This window comes from Macrotis lagotis, chromosome 7, assembly GCF_037893015.1.
Source record: "Macrotis lagotis isolate mMagLag1 chromosome 7, bilby.v1.9.chrom.fasta, whole genome shotgun sequence".
Classification (NCBI taxonomy): Eukaryota; Metazoa; Chordata; class Mammalia; order Peramelemorphia; family Peramelidae; genus Macrotis; species Macrotis lagotis.
In genome coordinates this window covers 84,236,434-84,260,154 of record NC_133664.1, presented here as the reverse complement: position 1 = coordinate 84,260,154, position 23,721 = coordinate 84,236,434, and the positions used below count along the sequence as shown (strand labels likewise).

The 23,721-nt window shown below is 36.7% G+C and overlaps 1 protein-coding gene across 2 annotated transcripts in view; it reads right to left on the bottom strand.

Annotated features, from left to right (window-relative positions):
* Nucleotides 1-6: 6 nt before the first annotated feature.
* The window catches only part of VIPR2 (vasoactive intestinal peptide receptor 2), a 143,401-nt gene continuing 119,686 nt past the window's right edge, over nt 7-23,721 (bottom strand). For both annotated transcript variants that reach the window (XM_074193239.1, XM_074193240.1), the window contains exons 7-13: nt 21,631-21,781; nt 19,725-19,785; nt 16,435-16,504; nt 14,437-14,528; nt 7,379-7,508; nt 7,250-7,291; nt 7-2,401 (exon numbers count right to left, since the gene is read on the bottom strand). In XM_074193239.1, the coding sequence (XP_074049340.1) occupies nt 2,228-2,401; nt 7,250-7,291; nt 7,379-7,508; nt 14,437-14,528; nt 16,435-16,504; nt 19,725-19,785; nt 21,631-21,781 (720 nt within the window). In that variant the 3' untranslated portion in view covers nt 7-2,227. The remainder of the gene's footprint in view (nt 2,402-7,249; nt 7,292-7,378; nt 7,509-14,436; nt 14,529-16,434; nt 16,505-19,724; nt 19,786-21,630; nt 21,782-23,721) is intronic.

Sequence of the window (23,721 nt, the reverse complement as noted above, 5' to 3'; positions counted from 1 at the left end):
TAACGCCATTGATTGCCTCAACTTTCTGCCTGTCATTTCATTTGGATAGGACTAAAGAACAGCTTTTCTATTTCTAAAAATAGAACTTATCTTTTCCCTTAAATTCTTTTGCCATGTAATTCTACCTTCTGAATACAGTGTGTAAGTATTTTAATAAAATTTCATAGTTCTTAAGCTATGATTTACTTATATGTGGTTAGAACTTTGGAATGAGTGTGCTCTCTGAAGGATTGGGAGGACTGGCAGAGTTGAGTACACAATGGTGAGGATGGTCATAGTGGTGGTGACTTGTTTACCTGCCCGGCATTCCCACATCTTTATTAAGTAACTTGTTCATTACCCTGTCACTGTTTATTTTACTGTAAACTTTCTAACTCAGAAGATTTAAAAAAAAACTTTTTGCATGTACTGGACCCCTTTTGGCAATCTGATAAAGTTTATGATCTTCTTTCAGAATAATGTTTTTAAAGAATTGAAGGAAATTGTAACTTTCAGTTAAAGGTTAATGAAAATAAAGATAGATATTTTTTCCCCAATCTAAGTTCACAGAACCCTTGAAATCAATCTATGGGTCCGTAAAAAGCAATTTTTTCTTCTGAAAACAAACCAAGAACTCCAAGGCCACCCCAGAACCTTGAGCAAGGCTTGTCAGATTTGTGTGTGAGAAGGCCTTTGAAGACAGGTTTGCCACCCACATAGCATAAACAAGGGTGCCCTTTACAATAACTACCCTTCCCACTGAAGATACTCTATTTCTTTCAGGTCATACCCTGCCACCTCCAATTCCTCTGTATACAATAGAATCCAGAAGTTATAACTGCTGATTGCAGGTACAATATTTAAAATAAAACTGTAGAAAACTTCCCCCTTTGTGCACAGTTCTAATAATTTTCCATGTAAAAGAAATTTTGAAACATGACAAAGGGGTTCAAAGTGTCTCCCTTACCTTATTACCATCTTTTTTAGGTTCCTTTTTTGCTTCTTTGATATAGTCTTCATTTCCCCTTCTGGCTACTGGAATGTGGCCTATATCTTCATATTTAGACTGGGATTGACCTCTCACACAGAATTTGAGGATGGCTAAATGGTATATATGATATGAGACCCTAAATTACTCAGACTCTAAATATCTTATCTTAACTGTGAGAATGTCTAAAATCCTACCATTGAATATTTAATGGGAGAGGAAGATTTAGAAACACCTGCTCAAAAAGTAAATATGCTCAAGACAGACAGTAATTTAAGTACTTTTCAGTCATTAAAACTTTAGTGAGAATTAGATGATAAGATTATTTTTTCTAGTTGGGAGAAAAGCCATTTGGGATTCAAAGGAGAAGTTAATTTTATTGAAGAGAGGGGAAGAGAGAGATATCTGGGATACTGGGCATGGCTTGGCAGGAGAAAAGCCTGTAGAGATTTCACACTGGAGACACCCCGATATCTAGGGCTCTGAGTGAGTGGTAAACAGTGAGTAGACAATGGGGCAGTCAGTGAAGTATGAGCTACTTTATGGTTTTGCCTTCTTTAGGGTTCATTTTGATATTAGTCTTGGGGGTATATCATCATAAGGCTTCTTAAAGCCAGACAGCATGAATACACTTTCATGGATGCTTTGTAAGCCCTTTTGTAGGGCACAGATTTCACTGAGGTAGGTTTGAATCCAACTAGGATTCCTTATAGAAGATAAAGAGTTCCTTCTCTCCATGCTTAACCTAAAGGCTCTAGCAGGGAGGTTGAATAAGTCCTCCCTGGGTCAGTGGGAGACCATTGTGAGCTGGGTTTCACAGGCCAAGATCTAGCTTCTGGATCCTTCTTGCTGTAGTTGACCACTTTTGACCCATTTATGTCAGGAATCATCTCCCTCCATTTTCTTTTCCCCTTGATAATGGACACATTATCAAAGATCTCAAATGCACATACATCCTAGGTCTGAAGTTCTTTAAAAAACAAACAACTTAAAAACTGAAGTTTAGTCGTAATTAGCTTTCAGATCTAGATACATGACAAACATCACATGAGACTATAATGTGAATGGAACTAAGTGATAGCTCAGAGTCTACAGGGCTGAGCTGCCAATGGCTTACAGAAGGAGGCCATTCTGGACACAGAAACAGGGAGGTGAAGCAAAAGCACAAGCAGCAGAACTGAGAAATATACCGCATTTGGCTGCATGGAATAGTCTTTTCATGGATCTTTTCTTAGCAAACATGGGCGGCTTAATTGTTGCTCATATGACTGTGGTTTCAGTCTGCATGAAGGAGTGGGCTCGGGAATTCCGATGGAAATGTAAGATGCTTTCAGAGCCATTGCGAGAGATTGAAGAGCTGTGGAGCCTGTAATCCCGACTCATGGACTGGGTCAGGCACAAGCTTCGCCATTTTCTCTTTAGCTCACATTGCACCTGTGGGGAAAGAGTGGAAAAGGAATGGACAAGACAAAAATGACCTTGTGTTTATTTTATGTAGGCTTATATAGATATGTATTCCCTCTCCCTCTAGAATGTAAATTCCTTGAGAACAGAGACTGCCTCATTTATTTTTGTCTTCCTATGTCCTTCACCTACCAGAGTCTGAAACATAATAGGTGCTATGAATACTTGTTCATGGACTGATAAAGGGAAGAAGGAGATTCCCAAAGAATCTCAATTGGCATCAGAGATCCTGACTTCAAATCCTCTCTCTGTTGCTTGTGACCTTGGGTAAATAATTTAACCTAATGGGACCACAATTTCCTTATCTATAAAATAGATGAACTAGGTGGCCTCTCAGGATGCTTCTAGTTCGATATTAGTGATCCTGTCTAGAGAAACTTGTTGCATATGTATCTGAAAATCTGAACTCAAGATAATCATTAAAAAGACTTAGTTTCTTGGTTTAACCCCAATATTCAGGGCAAGATAATGTAACCCAAGTGTTTTTCTTTGTCCACAATCAAATCAGTAGAGATCTGATAGGAATAAGGGAAAATAAAAGATTAAAAGGGGGGGGGACAATGTAGCTGGCTTGAAAGCTTGTAAAGGATCATCTTGGAGAGAGGGGAAAGGAAAAGAATAAGGATTTATAGATCTTTTGTCCTGGTACCAAGTTGCTATGCTAAAAACATTCAAAATATCTCAGGTCTTTTTTCTTTTTGATTTTTGTGGGGCAATAGAATTAAGTGATTTGCTTAACTTACAGCTAGTTAGGGTCAAGTGTCTGAGGCCACATTTGAACTCATGTCCTCCTAACTCCAGGACTAACATTCCATCCACTGTGCCACCTAGATGCCCCCTCCAAATATGATCTCAATTAGGTGCTGTTATTAGCCCCACTTTATATTTGAAGAAACTAAGACAAATAGAGGTTGGATGATTTTTATCCAGTGTCACACAGCTAGTAAGTGCAATCAGAGTTAAACTTAGTTCTTCTTAAATCTAGGCCCAGTGCTTTATCTCCTATTTTGAGTTGTTTCAGTCCTGCCCAGCTCTTATGACCCCATTTGGAGTTTTCTTGGCAGAGATACTGGAGGAGTTCACTATTTCTTTCTCTGGATCATTTGGTAGATAAGAAACTGAAGCAAACAGGGTGAAATGATTTTTCTAGGGTCATGCAGCGAGGAAGTGCCTGAGATCAGATTTGAACTCAGGAAGATGAGTCTTCCTGACTCTAGACCTGGAACTTTATCCACTGTACCACCTAGCTGGCTCTATATGGAGGAGGGATTCATGCCCAGGGGTATTCTGGACTGATTATTAAATTTTCAGTGTGAACATTTATATCTTGAATATAAGCAAGCATTATACTTCATTATTTGATCTATTGTTTTGTTGATTGTCTAGATCTAAGAAAGTAATGGAAAAATGGTAATAATGCAAATTAGGGGCAGCTAGGTGGTACAGTGGATTGAACACCTGCCCTGGAGTAAGGAGGACCTAAGGTCAAAGCTGGCCTCAGACACTTAATAATTGCCTAGCTGTGTGACCTTGGGCAAGCCACTTGACCCTATTGTCTTAAATAAATTTTAAAAAATGCAAATTAAACTTAAGACATTGTATGCATATGTGTGTGTGAGTGTGTGTATGCAATGCATTTTTTTGGAGAGTTGGTTGTTAAACATATACTATCACACTGTTGTAGTAGACTTTTTTCTTTACACTAAAAGACAACAATAGGGAGAATTTTTAGAAAGGCAGTATCTTGGCTACACAGATAGAAAAATTTACTAACAATCCAAGGCTATGTCACAATTGAATGGATTGCCCCAGGACAGAACTCCAGGACCTCTACCCTCAGAGGAAATATTCTAAGGTTACTCTTTTGGCATGTTGTGGAGATTCTTGTTCAGAGATGAGTTGAACTAAGTAACCCCTAAGTTCCCTTCCAACTTTAAGATTCTGAACCATAAGAATAACGTTCTGGAAAGAGAAAGCAAATAGAAGGGAATAGGCAGAAAGAACTCTTCTCTTGCAGGAGAGTGCAAAAGCTTATTATTTGTCCTTCATTCTCAAAGAGGGCCATGACATCAGGAAGATGATGCCATGACATCAGGAAGATGATGACATGACTTGCAAGTGAATTGGATTCAAGTGAGGGAGGGCTGTGCAAAGTCACTAACCTCACTTTCTCTTCCAGAGTCATTTTTGTCCAGTGGTAAGATATGGATCAGTATGATTGGAGATGGCCCCAGAGGCAGTGGGAGATCATGACTTCTTTAAGTTAAGGTCTTTCCCAAGTCTCAGTTTGATGGAAATAATGTCCTTTCAGTGATTAAGGCTAGCTAAGAAATGAGGCAAAAGATGACTTCTTTTACCTAGCTAAAAAAAAATAATCAATTTGAGAGGGGAAGACCCTCAGGGTTTCTGGCCAAAACAAAAACAATTGCTGTTTATAATCAAACTATGTGAGAAATGAAGTTTGACTAGAATTTAGGGAGATGCTGGAATGTGATAGGTGGCACAGTGGATAGAATGCTGAACCTGGAGTCAGGAGTTCAAATCTGACCTTCAGACACTCACTAGCTGTGTGATCTTGGGCAAGTCACTTGACCCTATTTGTCTTAATTTTCTCATCTATAAAATGAACTGGAGAAGAAAATGCAAGCTATTTCAGTCACTTTGCCAAGAAACTCCAAATTGGGTCATAAAGAGTCAGATATAACTAATATAACCAACAACAAGAAGACTGTACTAGGTGCTATGCCATTTGTGCAAAGAAAGATTAGATGAGGTGGTTAAATGACATTTAAAATGTTTAAATTAGATATAAAGCAATAGTTTAGAAAGCAAATCTTATGTTTAGCATTTGTACTTTCAGGTAGGTCAATCAGGTCAGTTTCCCTGTATCAGGTGTGGTGATTGGAGTAGGTTTTGGATAATTTAAGGATTTGCAGGTTAGTGGAATTGAGGGATTGTTTCCTGCATATAAATTAACTAGGCGCATTTAGTTGGAAAGTCCCTCAAAATTCCACTCTTCTCATTTAGAGATTAAAGGTTTTTGTAATTTGCCCAAGTTCACATTTGTCATTTTAGCTAACATTTATATAGAGTGTGCCAGACTTTCTTTGAAATGCTGTACAATTATCTTAAGACTCACAATAACTCTGGGAAGTAGGAGAGATTATTTCCTCATTTTTCAGAAGAGGAAACTGAGGCAACAGAGGCTAGGTGATTTACCCAGGGTCACACATCTAATTACAATCATCAACAGCAACTGTGGAATAATATGGAAGTAACCTCTTTGACAGACTTAGGATAAAGAATGCGATCCACTCCAGAACACAAACTGAAGCACATTTTTTTCTTTCTTTCACTTTCTTTCTTTTTTTTTTTTTAATTTTTAAAGCTTTTATTTGAATTTTTTTCACTTTATTTCTCATGAGGTTTTATGTTTTTGTGAGGGGGAGGGGATTATATTTACTCTTACAACAAAACTATTTTAGTAATGTGGAAATAAATAAAAAATAAAGAGAAGGAAAAAGAAACTACAGGTTGGTCATTCTCTGCGCCTCAGTTTAAAAAACAATATCCAAAGTCAAATTTGAATTCGGGTCGTCCTGACTATGGACCCAGTGGTCCGTCTGTTGTAGCAACTCACTTACCAATAAGTAGCAAAAGTTGAACCTGGGTCTTCTGACTATATGCCACACTTTTTCAACTATATCATACTGATGAAAAAGTGTGGCATTTAAGGCAAGAGGATCCAGGTTCAAATGAAACTGTGTTGTCAAACAGAGAGGCTGATGGAGAACTAGACTTGCATCAGATATAAAAATGGAAAATGACAAGTGATACAGGCAGAGTAGGCAGATGGAGCAAAATGAAGAACCAGAGAACATTTTAGATGGTGTATTAAATAGAGTCAAAGTCAAGGGCTAAGAGTTCCATGGGTGCCAGTTAACCACTTTGGGAGCTTGAGTGTGGGTACAGCCTATGTGTGTGTGTATATATATATATATATATATATATATATATATATATATATATATATTTTATATATATATTTTATATATATATGTATATATATAAAATCTATATATATATATGCAGGTGAGAAAAAGGACATCCATCCTGAATCCTACTGTCTCTTTGCTTGTTGAAAATACCGAACTCTTGCTTCCTCAAGTTCACTCTTGCATGTTAAATAGCTATGCACTGATATCCACTATTTCATCTGATTAAAGGATGGAACAAGGTGACAGCAGCTGCAGTGAACTGAGGACAGATGCTTATTAAAGAGCATGCAGGCTCTAATTCATTTTCAGTTTGAAATTTCCTGTTGTTGTCATGGGCTTGACAACCTGGCATTTTGGACTCTACTGAAAGTAGCAGGGGAAACTATTTTGGTAACAGCATTTTACAGTGACTGAAGGGGAGGGAGGGTGCGACTTCTGGGAGTAGAGCTGGAGGAGGAGGGAGAGGTGGGATTCATGAATGTGGCTTTAATGAAGAAGACCAAGACTCAGATGAAGGGAAAGTCAAATGGAGAAGCAAGATAGTAGTTATAGAGGAAGGGACTTTTAATCTTACAAGTGGAATATATATTTGGAAATTCTCTTTCCTCCTCAGACATTTGTAGAAGCCAATGTGACACTTTTTTTCTGCATCTTTTCCATGATTTTATATTTTATTTCCCTCCTACCATATGTAAAAAACAATTTTTCAGTGTGGTACTCAACAAAAAAAGCTATATGCTTTTGATAGTGATGGACATTTAGAGATGATCCACAATTGAGAAAACATTTTTAGGAATCTGAGAAAGGGCAAAAGACTTACTTCACTGTTCAAAAAACAGTACAGCACTGCAACAACCAGGCCCTGCAAATAGGAAAAAGATATCAGAAATCATGAAGCTAAACATGGGAAATGTTGACAAAATGAAGTTACAATGTGGATAAATAGTACCTGGAATGATCCAATACATAATTCAAATAGTATTTGATAGTTGCTGGAAATGCCCATAGGAAATACTGCAAAAATCATATAGTGAACTCCAAATAAAGGGATGAGCAGCAGCGTTGACTTGGCAAGTCTCCTAAATCAGAAGAAAAGAGAAGATATTTAACTAGCTCTTCTGTAGGTCTCTTTACAAGGCAGTCTGAATACAGGCTCCAAATCTGATATTTCTAAGGCACATTTACAACCATGTAATTTCCTTCATCTGGAAGCTACAGTTTCTTTCTATCATTTTGGGAATTAAAATATCCCCACAATGTTCACAATCTGGCTCCTACCTACATTTCTAAGACTGATTTTTCACTCTATGCTCAGGCCAAACTTGCCTACAACTCTTGTCCTGAGGCCCATGTACAAACAGTTCACTAAGATGGTTAGAAGATTTTCTTACCTCCTTTTCTTGGAATCTCTAACTCTTTTCCAAGTTCAATCAGTTTTTACTTCCTACAGGAAACCTTGATCTACATGGTAGTTTGTACCCCATCTCCACATTAATTTTTATTTGGGTGGATTTTAGAGTTTCTTATAATAACTAGCATTTCTAAAGCCATTAAAGATTTGCAAAGTTCTTTGCAATATTTCATTATATATTTACCACAACTGTGGGAGGTAGGTATTATATCCATTTTTGCAGATGAGGAAATTTGAAGCAAGCAGAGGTTTGTGACTTGTCCAGTCACACAGCTATAAGAGTTTGAGATTAGATTTGAACTCGGTCTTCCTGGCTCTAAGTTCGGTGCTCTATCCACTATGCTATTTTATTTGGGTACATCTTGTCTCAGACCCTCTCCTCCCTCATCTTCCCTCATCCCGCAGAATATAAATTGCATAAGAGCAGAGACTATCTCATATTTCCCTTTCTATTTCCAATGCTTAGCACAGGAATAAGATATAGTAAATGCTTTTTGGATTAAACAATGGAATAAATGATGGCTTTTTAGGGAGGTGTCAGAGTTCAGGGTCTAGAGACTAAGATTTTCTTTTCTTTTCTTTTTTTTTTTTGCATTTATTGAGACCAAGATTTTCAAACTGACTTGGTTTCTGTGTTATTGACACTAAGGTGTTTAGAACTCTCTCACCTCCTATAGCTCGTCTCTACAATGGTAATAATACCAATCTGTAATTAAAATTATTGTATTTTTCTGGAGATGCTCATGTGTGGATGAATATGAAAACCTCATAGAAAAACATTAAAAGTCTTAGAAGAAAAGGAGTTATTTAAATTTAAGAACTTATGAATAATGGACCATATCATTTTATTGGTGAATACCTTTTTTTTTTCAAGGCAACAGGGTTTTAAGTGACTTGCTCAAGATCACACAGCTTAGGTAATTAAGTGTTTGAAGCCTTATTTGAACTCAGGTCCTCCTGACTCCAGGGCCTTTGCTCTATCCACTGCGCCACCAAGCTGCCCTGGTGAATACCTTAATAGTGTAATTCTCCATTATATTGTGCTTATAGTGAAAAACTCTGGATCTCAGATCCACCTGTATAAAATGAGGGAGTTGGGCTATATGATCCACAAGGTCCTTTTTAGCTCTCAGAACCAGAACTTGAAGGAACCCTAGAGGCTGTCAAGTCAAATAGTACCAGTTCTGGCAGTAGAATGTTTTTTCAGGAATCCTGTAATCATAGAATCCTAGATTCAGAGCTGGAAGGGATCCCTGAGAATGAAGAGTCCAGTCCCTTCACTTTATTTGTAAATTGACTGAAGCCCAGAGAGGTTGAAGATCTTGCTCAGGGTCACATAGGTAATAAATCTCAGTGGAACTTATACCTAGGTATTTGGAAAACATAGTTGATATTCGTTCCACTCTACTATGCTGCCTTGCCATGGCACTTATAATGCTGAATAAATTGTAGCCTCCTAGAGAAGCAATGGGATATAATGGAAAGAATGCTAGAGGTGAAGATGAAAGGCTTCAAGTCAAATCTGACTGCCCAGTTTGGGCTATAGGAATGGTTCCAGTGAACAACTCTGGACCTCAGATCTACCTGTGTTAAATGAGGGAGTTGGGCTAGATGATCTACAAGGTCCTTTTCAGCTATAAATCTATGGTCTTAGGATATTAAGGGCAGAATTGTAATACAAGTATTATCCTATTTGTGTTCTTTGTACCTAAGCTATTTCCAAGTTCCCGTAAACTTTGTGAATATTAAAGTGCTATGTAAATGTGAGCTATCATTATCACCTTCATCATTATTATTCCTGGTTGCCAGTCTGTAAAATAGAATACTTTATTGATCTAATTTAATGAAACTTTATATGGCAACAAACAATTCTGAATAACAAATGCCTTTTCTGACTCTTGCCTATGAAAAAAGTCACTTCTGACAGTAAAGAAAAATCCTTTCACTTTGTATTAATTTGTATTGCATATTTTTGGTAAATGTTGGAGGGGGGAGTGAAAGGAAGAGTGGGACTAAGGTTGAGCAGATAGATTATATATATATATATATGTGTGTGTGTATATATATATATATATATATATATATATACTCTCTAAATTTCATGTTTCTTTTGTTAAGTTGCATTCACAGAATGGTTATGATTTCCCCAGTCACACAGGGTCAGAATTCTGATCTGAATACAAATCTAGCAACAGATCCACTTGTTGGTTTTTACTAGTGGGGGTGGGAGTGGGGGGTGTCTGTTATGCAAACGGATTAATTTGGTTAACCTCAGTTACCCCAGCTACAAAATACAAATAATGATAAGGCCATGCCATAGAAATGTGAGTTGCTATTATTAACATCACAATTTGGTTCTAAAATAAAAGGCATCATTCTTCTAAGATATATATATATATATACACTATCCTAACTCATAGGCTGGACCAAAAGAAAAGGTCAATATAGAAGCTTTGCAAGAATTATAACAATTCAAATTTCAACTTAAAAGGGCAACCAAGTTGTTAATATTTATGAATTCCCTGAAGCTCCAACATCATGTCAAGGAGTCCTGAGAACCCTTATACTGGCCTATGTCTTTCCAATTTTATCACATTGGCTACAAATTCATTTAAACTTAATCCTTGCATCATGGATGCTACATTTCATCTTTAAACTTTACTTATCCACTGCTCCCTTCTTTACTGTGAACACGTACTTCTCTTCCAAGAGCACTGTCTGCTCCAGTGGTAGGTTAAGGTAAGGTAGAGTGCAGTGATTTTATCTTTGTACTTTACTCATTGGAATGGGTTCAACATAGCTCATTCAAAACCATGTCCTGTGCATTTAGGAGGGATTTGAAGGTCAGGAATTTGAGTGCACATAAGTAATTGATTATTCTGAGACTTTGTTGGCATTGTGTTTAAAACTAAAGTAAGAGATACAATAAATTTTCATGGGATGTGTATGAGTGTGTCTGTATGTGTATGCACATGCAAGACTTGTGTACGTGTGTGTGATTTGGTATAATAAATTGGAATTCTGTTCTAATAGTAAGGGACAAAATCTCTTAAGTTCTGTATTTGTTAGTGCTTGATCACTCTCCTTCAGGGAAGGGCCCATACATCCTGTGGAACCTCACCCTTTATTGGTTCCATTCTTTCATCACATCCTGACTGACTTACAGTGAGGAACACATTTAATCCACTCAAGTTCTTTTTTAGGAGATGGTGTAATTTTCCATGTCTTATTCTTTTTGCCCCTCGGGGCAATGAATCATCCTCACAAAAAAGATTCAGTGATTTTGTAAATTGTGCTCAGGCTCTTGGCAATCACGACTTTTCTGCATCCTCAGTCTGGTCCTTCCGCTCTCTGAGTAGCAGGAAGAAGCCAGGATTCACATATGGACTTTTTCTTTACCTAAGATCTACTATGTTGAGCTGAATAAATGACACTGAAATGTGTCATGTCCTGAGTTGTATTTCTTTTTATCATTCTCCACAGCTGGAAGAATAAGCCAGTGATTGAATGTAGACTTTAGTAAGCTATTTGATATTATGGAGAGTAATTTTGCCAGTGGCTTGTTCCCCCAGAAGGCTCTTCTCTTTGTCAGGGAAGACAAGGTGTTCGGAGTATTCATTGCCTCAGGTCACCACTCATGGAAAAGGTCATTTGGATAATTAGAAAGTTGGAAAATGTAGGACCACTATGATAAGTTTTCTATTTAGAAATCTCCACTTATTTTTGCTGAATGTCATCTTTCCTTCTGAATTCTCAGTAAGGGAGTGTTGTACATGGAGAAATTGCTAAATTGCAGGTCAGAGGATGCTTCTGTCATTTATTGCCCGTGATCACCTTATGGTTCATTATAATTATTTGTCTCATATTCCCTACCAGACTATTTATATTGCTTACTAGCTCTTGAAAATGATAGACCATGATTATTTTTCTCTTCACACCTGGAGTTTCAGCACAATGACTCTCCTTGCTCATAATAAGCATGCAGTTTATTGAGAACCGTTACTCATTAAGTACTCATTTTGTTGATGAAGTTTTTTATTTGTATGTTAATTAGTATATTCTGCTAAAGTTGTTTTGTTTGCATTTTTTATTCTTCCTAAGTAGGTTCTACATTCTTTGAGAACTCTGCTTTGTATCTGCTATTTCTTCAGCTAATACCTATGTGTCCCCTTAACCTTGGGGACTGACAACACAGAAGCCCAGGAAACATGCCTAATATTTACTACTAAATGGCTGTGTAATCTTGAGGAAATAGCTTTATTTCTCTCTGCCTCAACTTTTTAAATTTAGTTGCAGCATTTGTGACATGAGGATGGAAGGGCAGTGGGTCTATATTGTCATTGGGTAGCTGATTAACACCTGGCTTTGTAACCTGCCCCCTGCCCCTGCCTTATGTTTTCCAGGGCACTGAGAGGTGGAGTGATGGCTATGTGCAGATAGCTGATAGGTGTTGGAGATAGAATTTGAACCTGGACCCAGAATCTACAGACTGAGTTCTGATTTTTATCTCACTGTGCCATGTTATCCTCCAACATAAAGGCAATCTTTGCCTTTGTTAGAGGATTATGAAAAAACTTGGAGAAATATATTTCTCCTTTTAGAAGAATAATCTTTGCTCTGAATCAATCAGCCACATTTCCAAGTACCAATATAGGTGCACAAGACTCCTTTCTATTCCTTCTTAATTAGGCATTTATCCATCCTATTAATATTTATTGAACATTTACCGTGGAGAAGGAAAAAAAAACTGTTGGAAAAGAAAAATAATTATAATCCTATCCAAGTTTTACAACCATTCCATGAGTTAAGCAGGCAAGTATTATTGGCATTTGACAAAGGAAGAAAACTGAAATTTACAGAAGTTAGACAACTTGCTTGAGGCTATCCAGTTAGCAAGTGGCAGAGCTGTGACTCAGACATGGAAGTGAACTGACTCCAAGGCATTATTCTTCCTCTGGTAGTATGCTTTCTCTTCTGAGTGGGGGCACAAAAGTTTCAGACCTCACAAAATATTTCAGTGGAAGAATTTTGGATAATTCTTTGAATATATGGCTTTACTTATTATTTTAGAGATTATCCCAACCTTTAGGATTGAGGATATGCTTTCAAAGTAAAATTTAGGCCAAGAGAAAATGGGAAAATGGGATCTGTTTTCTTCTGTGGAACCAATTTCACCCCCACCCCATGGTTAGTTAGTCTGAGTCATACTCAGGAGCTCTCTCTTTTTTCATTATCAGTACCAAACAGTAACTCTTTTTTGCAGGAGGCTTGTACTCTGAATTTCAAATTATAATTTGTACTGGCATTTTGGATGGGGATTGGAAATGAGGGGTTGAATGTGGCATTCAGGAAGTTTCATATATATATATATATACATATATATGTATATATATATATATATATATATATATATATATATATATATGTCTATAGAAAGTTAGATATTGCTTACTGTTACCAATCCCAGTGACTTCAGAATTTTACCTCCAACCCTGGCTTTCTGGATCCCCCCATAAGAGGTGCTTGGAAACCTTGAACTATAATCTACACGTGGTTTATCCCCTTTATGTATTATCTATTGCCACTTATGATGCTAATGAGCACCAACTTCATTCTGCCAAGTTTCTAAGCTGCTTCCCCATCACTCTGAAAGTGAGTTCTCAAAGGCAAACATGTTCAGCTAATTCAAAGGATTGAATTATAAAGTTGGATCCCCAAGAGGCTCATTAATCACTTGTCACATAGATGATTAGTGACAGAGTTTGTACTAAAATATGTCTTGGCAATATAGTATTTTCCTCTCATTATACCACATGATTGCTCAAGTATTTGAGGAAGTAGTTCTTCTGACCCAATAATATTTCATTTTTCAAAGTCAGAGATTCTCTTTCTGTTCTCTATTCTTAATATATTCCTTTTTTTAGATTTTCCAAGGCAATGGGGTTAAGTGGCTTGCCCAAGGCCACACGGCTAGGTAATTATTAAGTGTCTGGGGTTGGATTTGAACCCAGGTACTCCAGATGCCAAGGCCGGTGCTCTATCCAATGCGCCACCTAGCCGTCCCTTTAATATATTCTTAATAAGAATAATGTTCTTAATATATGTGCTGAAAAGTAGCATTGCTGTGATTATTCCAGATCACATACAAATTTTTAATGAATACAATAATGTATTCATGCATGTATATCTATTATATATACATACATATATATATATATAAAACATGTGTATGTGTATGAATGCATACAAACTTCAGTGAGTTTTCTGTTACTGTGACAAAGTATCACTTGTTCACTTTCCTTTTTTTCTGAGACCTGATAGAGGACTTGTGAATCTATTATCTCTTGCTCTGAGTCTTGGTTTTCTCATCAGTAAAATGTGGGGATGGTCCCTTCCATTGATAAGAATATGAATGGGCTGAACATGACCATGATTTGATGAAGTAAGCTTCATGTGAGATAGTCCCATAGGACTTGTCTCAGGAATTCTCCAGGAATCATTTCTTTGTACTGGCATTTATCTATTTTGTTTCAAAACACACACACACACACACACACACACACACAACACACATAAATATAAAGATTTATACTCACTTGTACTGTGACTGATCATTGCCACCAATATCTGGAGATCTTAACTTCTGCAGCAAAATTCTTATAATACTAATGAAAAGGATAAAATTCACCTGCCCAAAAAAGAAAGATCTGTAAGTAATTTTAATAACTTGCTTCTCTAGCCTGAACACTAAGAACTTCTAAAAGGTGGTGTTATACTGTTTGTTGGTGAAATTTCTATGTTCAATACCCCAAAGAAGTGTTTCTATTGAATCACATAGGATTGATTTCCTTTTTGCTTTGTCTTTTTCTCTGATCTTAACTCACACGAGATTCTGAGAAGTCTTTCTTTCCTCAAGAATGGGTCAATTATCTTTTTGGAAAATGATCTTATCTGATAAAGAAATACATAATGAATATTTGTTCAGAGCATGGGGAGAATGGATAAAATTCTCCATGTGGATAACAATATGGAAAAGCCCTTTTTCTTAAAAGTATCTTCCTTATTTGCCTTCCACAGACAATGACACTTCTGTCATCAGTCACCTCTTCGGTGATTGGGCTTTGATGATCCTAGAAGAAAGGTAAAATATGTGATGAGGGGAATAAAAACAGTAGTTGTCCTTAGCCCTGGGTAGGGATGAATTAATCCAGGGTGCTCATCAGTCATTGGGGGGTTACTCTAAGGTGATTGGGACATGGGCAGGCAACTTTTAGTATTATAAAGAGATCAGAAAAGACCGGCAGATCATAGGTTGTTGCACTGGAAAAGACAGGTCAAAGTAGGGTTGAATGTGTATATGAAGGGAATAACTTCTTTCCCCAGAATTTTAATACAATTCCCTCTTATTTAGCCTTCACAGAATTGATCTTCAGAGAAAGTAAAAGATAAATGTTTTTCACAAGAGTAAAAAAATAATTAACTGACAACAGCTTCCTCTATTATAGAATGGTTTGTTCTTCAGTAAAGTGTGGGGGGAGTGTGATACAACTATTATACTATAATCATCTTCCATCCCTTCTCTGCATGCCTCCAAACTTAGCTTTTCCTTTCTGTGAAGGAAAACTGGAAACTGTTAGCCTTGATTTCTGGCTTTCTGTGAGGGCTCCATGGGAACACTGGGCATGGCAGCAGTTTATAAGGGGTGTCAAGGAGAAGAGGAGAGGGTTTACATCATAATTAGCATTGAGGTAAAAGGGCCTAGAGTTTTCTTTTTGAGATTTGATTTGCTTTGTAAACCACCCATCTAGGTCCTTAAGACCAGGAAGACCCCAGAGCAAAAACTTCTAAAGAGTCATATTATTTAGTTTGATTCTTCTTGGTTGTGATACTTTGGTGATGGGATCTTTGTTGGCAGAAGATGGCATAGAGATAAAATGAAAGAGGCAGTTGGGAGGAGTGAGATAAAATGTATTTAGGGGAGAGGGAGAAGACAAGGGTTTGTGGGAAATATAGACAATTTCATTCTTCCTGATTTGTGGTAGGCTTTTTAATTGCTCATTACAAGAAAAGGGCAAGAACCAGGACCAAATAAGTTGGAATCATCAATATCTATTGTTGTCTATTGTTGGAGTCATGCCACAAGCTAGAACTCCTCATTCAGCATGTTTTGCATTTGTAGCAATGTTGGCATGCTGACATTTTGAAGGTGAAGCACACACCAATGGACTTGCAATTAAAGCCTAAAATCAAGCACATTGATCAACTTGGTGCTAATTCCCCCTGAAGTGTCTTCCCTGAACTAACAGAATACCTTTTTTCCCTTCTACCTTCTTCTTTGCTAATAGATGAAGAATCCCTTCAGGCCTTCCCTAAACCACCCACTAATGGACAAACCATCACTTAAATAAGTCTAACTAGATTTTTTCACAAAATGATTTCAAATTGCCTGGGCAACTGTGAAACTTAGCTGAGGTATCTTCCTCAGCAGGCTATATGAGAGTGAGGTTATTTGTTTAATAAATGAATGATGGTTTTGTTGGGAGTTTAAGTCCGTGAATTGGGAGTATTTGCTCTTCCATTCAGAGTTTACTTACGATGATAGAAATTAAAATTGGTATTCGTATCAACCACCAGGGAATATTGTGTTTATTTGTATCCCAGCAGCTGTGAGAGAGAGAGAGAGAGAGAGAGAGAGAGAGAGAGAGAGAGAGAGAGAGAGAGAGAATACTATGTTAATATTAACGTAATATAGAAAAGCATATAAACCTCAGTGTTCTACACTTGCATCAGTTATGGTATTCACCAAAACAATAATCACTTACTGGCCACTAATGTATGTGCCACCCTAGTTCTGTAATTTTGGTTCAGCCTTGAAATCCTTTTTGAAATGCCTATTTTGGTATATATTTTACATAGCACAATTACTTCTTTACCTGAAGACCATAGAGGAAAAAAAAACTTACAAAGGGTCATATTATTTAGCTTGATTCTTCTGGATGTGATACTTTGGTGATGGGGAATTTGGAGACAAGTGTATTCTCAAAGAACTCACTGGGAAGTGGTAGGTCCATAAAGGATCTTGCATGGTTTGGGAGTAGAACTAGCCTACTTTTGATCATGATCATGATAATGTTTGTCTTTCTTTCCTTGAAGAAGGCCATGACATTAGAGAAATGATGCCATGACATGCAAGTGAATTGGATTTCAGTGAAGGGATGCTGGGCTAAGTCATCAACCTCACTTTCTCCTCCAGAGCGATCTGGGTTCAATGAACAGATATGAATTAGGATGACTGCAGATGGTCCTGAATGTGAGACAATCAGGGTCAAGAGACTTGCTCAGGGTCATACAGCTAGTTAGTGTCAGTTGTCTGAGGTCGTTTGAACTCAGGTCCTCCAGACTCTGGGGTTGGTGCTCTATCCACTATACCACCTAGTTACCAAACCTACTGTTAGGACAAGGCTGAAGTCCTAGTACCATATGTAATGGTTCTCTCCCCACCATTCATTCTTCAAAACACATACATACATCTCTACATATACACACAGAATCTATCTGGCATTTGGAGGTTGCTCCTGTTTTGTACAGCTAAAGTGGGTAAAGCAAGGAATGGATGAAGTTTGAGTTTTTTGGGTAGGAACTGGGAAAGGTGGTCACAGACTAGGTATTAGTGGTGTAAAATAGGATTTGTTGGGGAGGAGTATATGTGTGTGTGTGTGGTGGGGTGTGTTTTGTGTATGTTTGTGTGTATATGGCAGGGAGGAGTTTGGGTGGGCAGGATCAATGATGGCTCAAATAATGTCCATTGACGTATGATGAACCTTTTTGCATAGATTGCATTTTATGCTTTTCAAATCAAATTTCCAAATTTCCAAATCAAATGGGAGACAAGTTAAATATGGGGGTCAGATGCTTCAGAATCAGTCCTGCCATGAGAGTGTAGGCATAGCTCCCTGGGACTCATAGGACACAGCTCTGAGAAATGAATATGTTTTGAATGTGAACAAGGAATCTCTGACCTAATTAAAATTCTCTGTAGCTTTTTTTTAGTATCATGTGACCAATAATTTATGGTGAGGTGCTTCCATTTTAAGAGGTTAAATGATCACCATTCTTCCAAAATTTTTTTAAAAAATTACTGCCTTTTGATTTTATATGTCATTTTTGCCAATGTTTCCCTCCCTCACTCTAACCAAGAGACAGAACAAAATGTCAAACCCTTAAGCCAAGTTGACCAACTACTGTGTTGTATTGTATACCTATAGACCTCCACCTCGCCAAAGAATAGTGGGCAGTACACCAAAATGACTTTTTTTTCAATAGATGGAAAACTTGGTGTTACCCAGCTTCTTAGTGTGAGTAATAAATCCTCATTCATGGAAATTCAGCTCATCAATCAATTTTTATTATGCACCTGCCATGTGATAAGTAGTATGCTAAGTACAAGAATATTCTTTCTTTAACTCAAATATGCAAGATAATGCTACAATAATTACTCTTGATGTCTAGGCAACATGATATGTGAATTATTCATTTAGAAGACTATCTTCTTAAGGAGCAAATTCATAATTAGCTAGACTCTAACACATTGCACCTGAATGGACTTCATTTTCATCAATTCTCTCTCTCTCTCTCTCTCCCCCTCTCTCCTGAAATGGGGTTAAGTGACTTGTTCAGGGTCACACAGCTAGCATTTATCAAGTGTCTGAGGTTGGATATGAAGTCAGGTCCTCCTAACTTTAGGATTGTGCTCTATCCACTGCTCCACCTGACTGCCCCCCTTCATCAATATTCTCAATGTAAATTTTGGACTAATTTTTCTTCTCTGTTGACCACATGAAAGACTAAATATTGATTCTAGTGCTGCAATGTCATTTCCAGTCCTAACCCTAATCATCTTCTTCCCTTTGGAAAGCCCAACTCAACTTCTTACTGTTCCTTATTTATACCGGCTGACCCTTATGCCTGAGATGTGCTTCAGCCTCATCTTCGTTTCCTCTAAGAATCAGCCTAGGGGTCACCTTCTGATCCTCCAGTTACTAGTTCTTAATTCCTTCAATTACCTTGTATTTATTTTGTTTATATAGCTATATGTGAACATACTGTTTCACCCATAGAATGTCAGCTTCTTGGGGACAAAAGTGAGTTATAGACTTGGTTTCAGAATACTCCAAGACATAACTTTAAAATAGCTTGGAATCAAATACCATTGTCTCTTGGCAATAATCCCATTTTGACTTGATGCTCTATTTATAATAATTGATGGGCTGGTGTCCTACTTGAGTCAGTGTCATATCTCTAGGCTTATCTATGACTCAGCTCAAGTTTTATTTAAAGACATCTTTTGGCAGTTTTGAATTTTATCTAGAATGGTTTTCATCTGTATTAGGCTCTCCATTGATCATATTCTGATCATTAATTTCCCAATGACTATTCATTCCCTTTTCTTTTTAAAAATTAATTTATTAATTATTTTTAGCATTTAAAAAGATCTGAGTTCCAGATTTTCTTCCTCTTTCCCAATCTGCTCCAATCACTAAAAGACAAGTAATGTTATGAATGATATATGTGAAATCATGCAAGCTATATTTTCATATTAACTATATCATAATAAAGCAAAAAAAAAGAGGACAAGAAAATTAAACATCAATTTACACTCAGAGTTCATTGCCTTTCTGGAAGTGATAGATACCTGTTTTCTAACTTTTGACAGTTAAATCTTATCCCCTTCCCTAATTAAAAAAAAGCATGTTCTGAACCTTATATTTCTTCAAATTGTCTAGAGTACGTAGCCTATTGCCTACTCCAAGACCAGATATAGCTAGATGCTTAATGCATTTTGATGGGTCTTATTTGATGATGAAATGAATGGGATAGTGCTTACCCATTATCTTCTAAGAAGATTCTCGTCAAAGTCCATGCAACAATGAAGATCGTAGGGATTCCTGTAGAAAGACATTTCATAACTCACAGCTCCCTGAAGGATTCAGAATGGCATTGAAGTCTAAGCATTTTAAATTTGATAAATTAAACTTAAAAGCCATTGTATGTATGGAGAGTGAGATGTATTAAAACATCAACTAATCAGAATATTGGAAAAAGAGTTTATTCCATAGAGTTCTTTAAAGATTAAGCAGAGACTTTCTTTTGTTCTAATCCATATTGCTGAAAATCTTTAAAATGTATCATTCCATTTTTTTCTGCCTTAGTAAAGTGATCCCAATGGTAAGAGAGACATGCAGAGTGGACTTAGAAGACTTATGGGTCACTAGAGAGGAATTGTCCATCAAGAAGAGGCATAAATGACATCATCCAGGAAATATATGACTAGAAAAGGAGATCAGTTGGAAAGTAAGCTCTCGGGATGACAAATGAGTACTACCCTGATACCCGTGGATTATCAGAACACCTATATGAGTGCCACTAAGAGGTTGGGTAGATCTTCAGTATAGGATCTATGTAGGATTTGTAGGAAGAGATAGACAGAAATCACAAAGGAAGAAACCAGAAATAAGTTAAGATCTTTATCATTGGAGGGATTAATTATATCAGAGTTGTCAAATTTGAGTCTCAAGGGGCAGCAAGCAGCTGGCAAAACACCACATCTGAAGCAGATTGCTATGTAATTGGGAAAGGCTTAATAAAATAAGCCAAAATACAATATAATATAATCTTAATTGGTGAAATTTAAATCATTAAGACTAAGCTCTATTTCTAGTTTAGTTTGACACACTGATTCACCCTGTCAAGATTAAATACCCATTGGAGTACTAAAGAGATAAACAGAGTTCAGTGAAAACAATTACATCTTGGCTAAAAGTCTTTTAGAGGAAGAGGGATATCATTCTGAATATTAGTGGTCATTGATCAGGAATATGTATATATATGAAGAGTGAATTTGGGCAGAATGTAGATAGATACCAGTACATCTTCTGTTTTTAAAAAACCAAACCAAACCAAACCAAACCAAACAAAAAAACCTAAAGCAGCTAAATTTCAGATAAGAACTCATTTTGTTATTTTTCTCTTTATCACAATCAGGAAGGGAGGCAATCAGCTTTTGGGGCAGGAAGACAACCTAGTTGGCTTAAGTGGGGCATATGGACCTGCTTGTAAAGTGGCAGATAGCAGCAGGGTGAGTTGGGGGGGGCTTGCAGTTGGTGTTGGGTTAGTCTATTAGATTGTGGTCATCATGCTGTGTATGCATTTTAGAAGGAGAATAAGAGGAAGATGAGACCTTATGACAGAATAGTTTATTGCTTGGGACTCTCTTATACTTTTCTTTGTACTTTAATCATGTAACACAGCACTATCACTGACACATGGTAGGTGCTTAATACATATTTATTGACTCTGGCTCTAACTCTGATAGGGTTAGGAAAGGTGAAGAAAATAACCAGAAAAGAGTTTAAAATTAATTCTTATTATTGAAAAACCACATGTTAAACAATGTGTCACTTTCCATTATTGGTGTTATTTTGGTCTCTAGTAGTCATAAATATTTGAATATATGTTAATAGACACCTCTCCCACGATGTAACTCTGAGATCCTAAAAGGAAAACTTTCATGGATTTTAATAATGCTTTGCTATAGGGTTAAATTTGCTTGCTTTTTTGGATTAGAGAGATGTGAATTGTGAGCTGAGATGGTAAAGGGTAAAGAAATACAAGGGGGCACAACCATAGATAAGAACTAGCTAAAGTGACATGGAAACTAACTTTTGTAATCACTGAAGGAGGGAAGCAGAGATTGGGTATGGGAAAGACCCAAATTCTCATGAAATTCTTACCCCATCCTATCAGAAGATACATCAGGAAATGTCGATTTGAGGAAAATATAACCATAAGGAGTGTGTGGAGGTAAAGCCCTTCCACCAGGAGCCAATAAAAATTTGCCATGGTGCAGTACTGGAAAAACACCAAACTCAACTTGCAACCGACCTGAAATAATACAAACAAAGAGTAAGGCTGTTAAAAAGAAGAGAGAAAATGTGGTTAACACTTGGCTAAAAACAGCTTATGGTAGACAGAGATGCCCTAGTGCATATTATGCCCCTCTGTTTGAGTAGGGAACAAAGGACAAATTGGTGTGCTGTCTAGGGAAGGGAAGTGATTAATATAAAGTATTCAGGATGTTTATATAAATGTGAAAAAGAATGTATGTTATGTTAAAGTAAGCCCCCTTGTGTGTATCAGACACCCTGTGAGACTATTTATTTGGGTATATTAAACTCACTGTTAAGAGAAACATTTTTTAAAAGATAAATGTAAATAACTATCTCTAAGAATAGTGAACTCATAACTTTAAAGTCAACTGCTGGAAGGTTTAACTAAACACTTAGATTTTTTTTTAGCACATCCCTCTGACTTTTCTTTCTTTCTCTCTTTGTCTTAGCCTCTCTTGTTCTTTGCTCTATGCCTTCTTTTTTCCTTTTCTTATTCTTTGCCCTTCCCTTCCTTGTACCGTCCTTATGACTCTACTAGTATCAAATTAGAACATTGGAGAATTATTCTTTCCCATAGGGAGGAAAAATTTTTATTGATTTAGGTATCATAGGTTCTTAAAAGAGTTCAAAGAAGAACAATTTCTTGTCTCTCTTAGTATGTTCAGAATCAGAAAGATGGGAAATTCCCAGGGCCATTTGTGGACATTAATTGCTGCTTGGACTAGTCTTGTGAAAAATCAGAATGTAATGACGTTAATAATTCTATTGTTCTGGCCATTCATTCCTTTTTATTAGATGTGTATCCTTTTTATTAGGATATGTATATGGAAAAGGAAATGGTTCAAATTCAAGTGAGCTATTTTTTCTTTAAGTTCTCATTTCTGGTGAAAAGTTTTTAGTAGCTAAGGTCTAGGAGCTAAGCTCTTAGGAAAAATAAGACTTCTGACATAATACCTAATGGAATAAGATATTCATTATCAGATAAGGCCATTTATGTTGTTTTATCTAGTTTAAGCATACTTCTCTGTTGGAAAGATGGATTCTTAGTAGGGGAGTGAGGACTCACTGGAAAGTGACAATGGGGCTAAAAGAGGCATTAATAAAATATTTTTAAATGTAGTTTGTTTTTTTAATTTTTCCATGGATTTTTGATCACTAGTATAATAAGGATTATGGTTTTAATGTTAGGAATTTCTGACAGGAGATAGAAAGATCTAAAATATATAGAAAAATTTGGGAGGAAAATTTTATTACCCCTAAGATATTTTGTAATTTTGTGAAGGTTTCTTTTGAATCTTTCTTTTCCTTTTTCTTCATTCTAAATAGGTCAAATGAGAAACTTTTAATGATATGTTATGTGTAATATAATGAATTTGTTGAATTTAATTTATGAACATGCTACCTGAAGTACATGACTGATACATTTTTAATCTTCTCAAATTCACCAAAATGCCTTTAGATCTGTAAAAGGTACTCTAAAATATTTCAGTTCTCCCTCAAGTTTTCAAGTATTGGCTCTTAAGGAATTTCCTTTCCCACAATCAGCTTCTATGTTTCTAGGAAATATAACATTCATATTTCAATCAGAGAAACATTCTGTGGAACAGAGGGCCAGATATAGTCCTACAGTCACAATAGTCAAAAGGGTCTAAAGTCTTACTTTTTCATGGAGTCTACTCCCTGGTTTCATCTTGTTTTTACTTCTTTGACTATTCTTATTTTTATTCTGACTGTGCTATGGATATAGCACTCACAACCTTGTGTGAGCGTGTTTGCTAAGTGTCAGAACCACAGAGTGGCAGTAATTTTATCCATGGACTCTAATAAAAACAATTTCTTTCCATTTCTAGCTTGTAACTTTAGGTAATGAGATAGCTCTGAGATCTTTTCAGGAGTTGTCCTTGGCTAGTTATTTTATTATTTAGTTACCTTGGC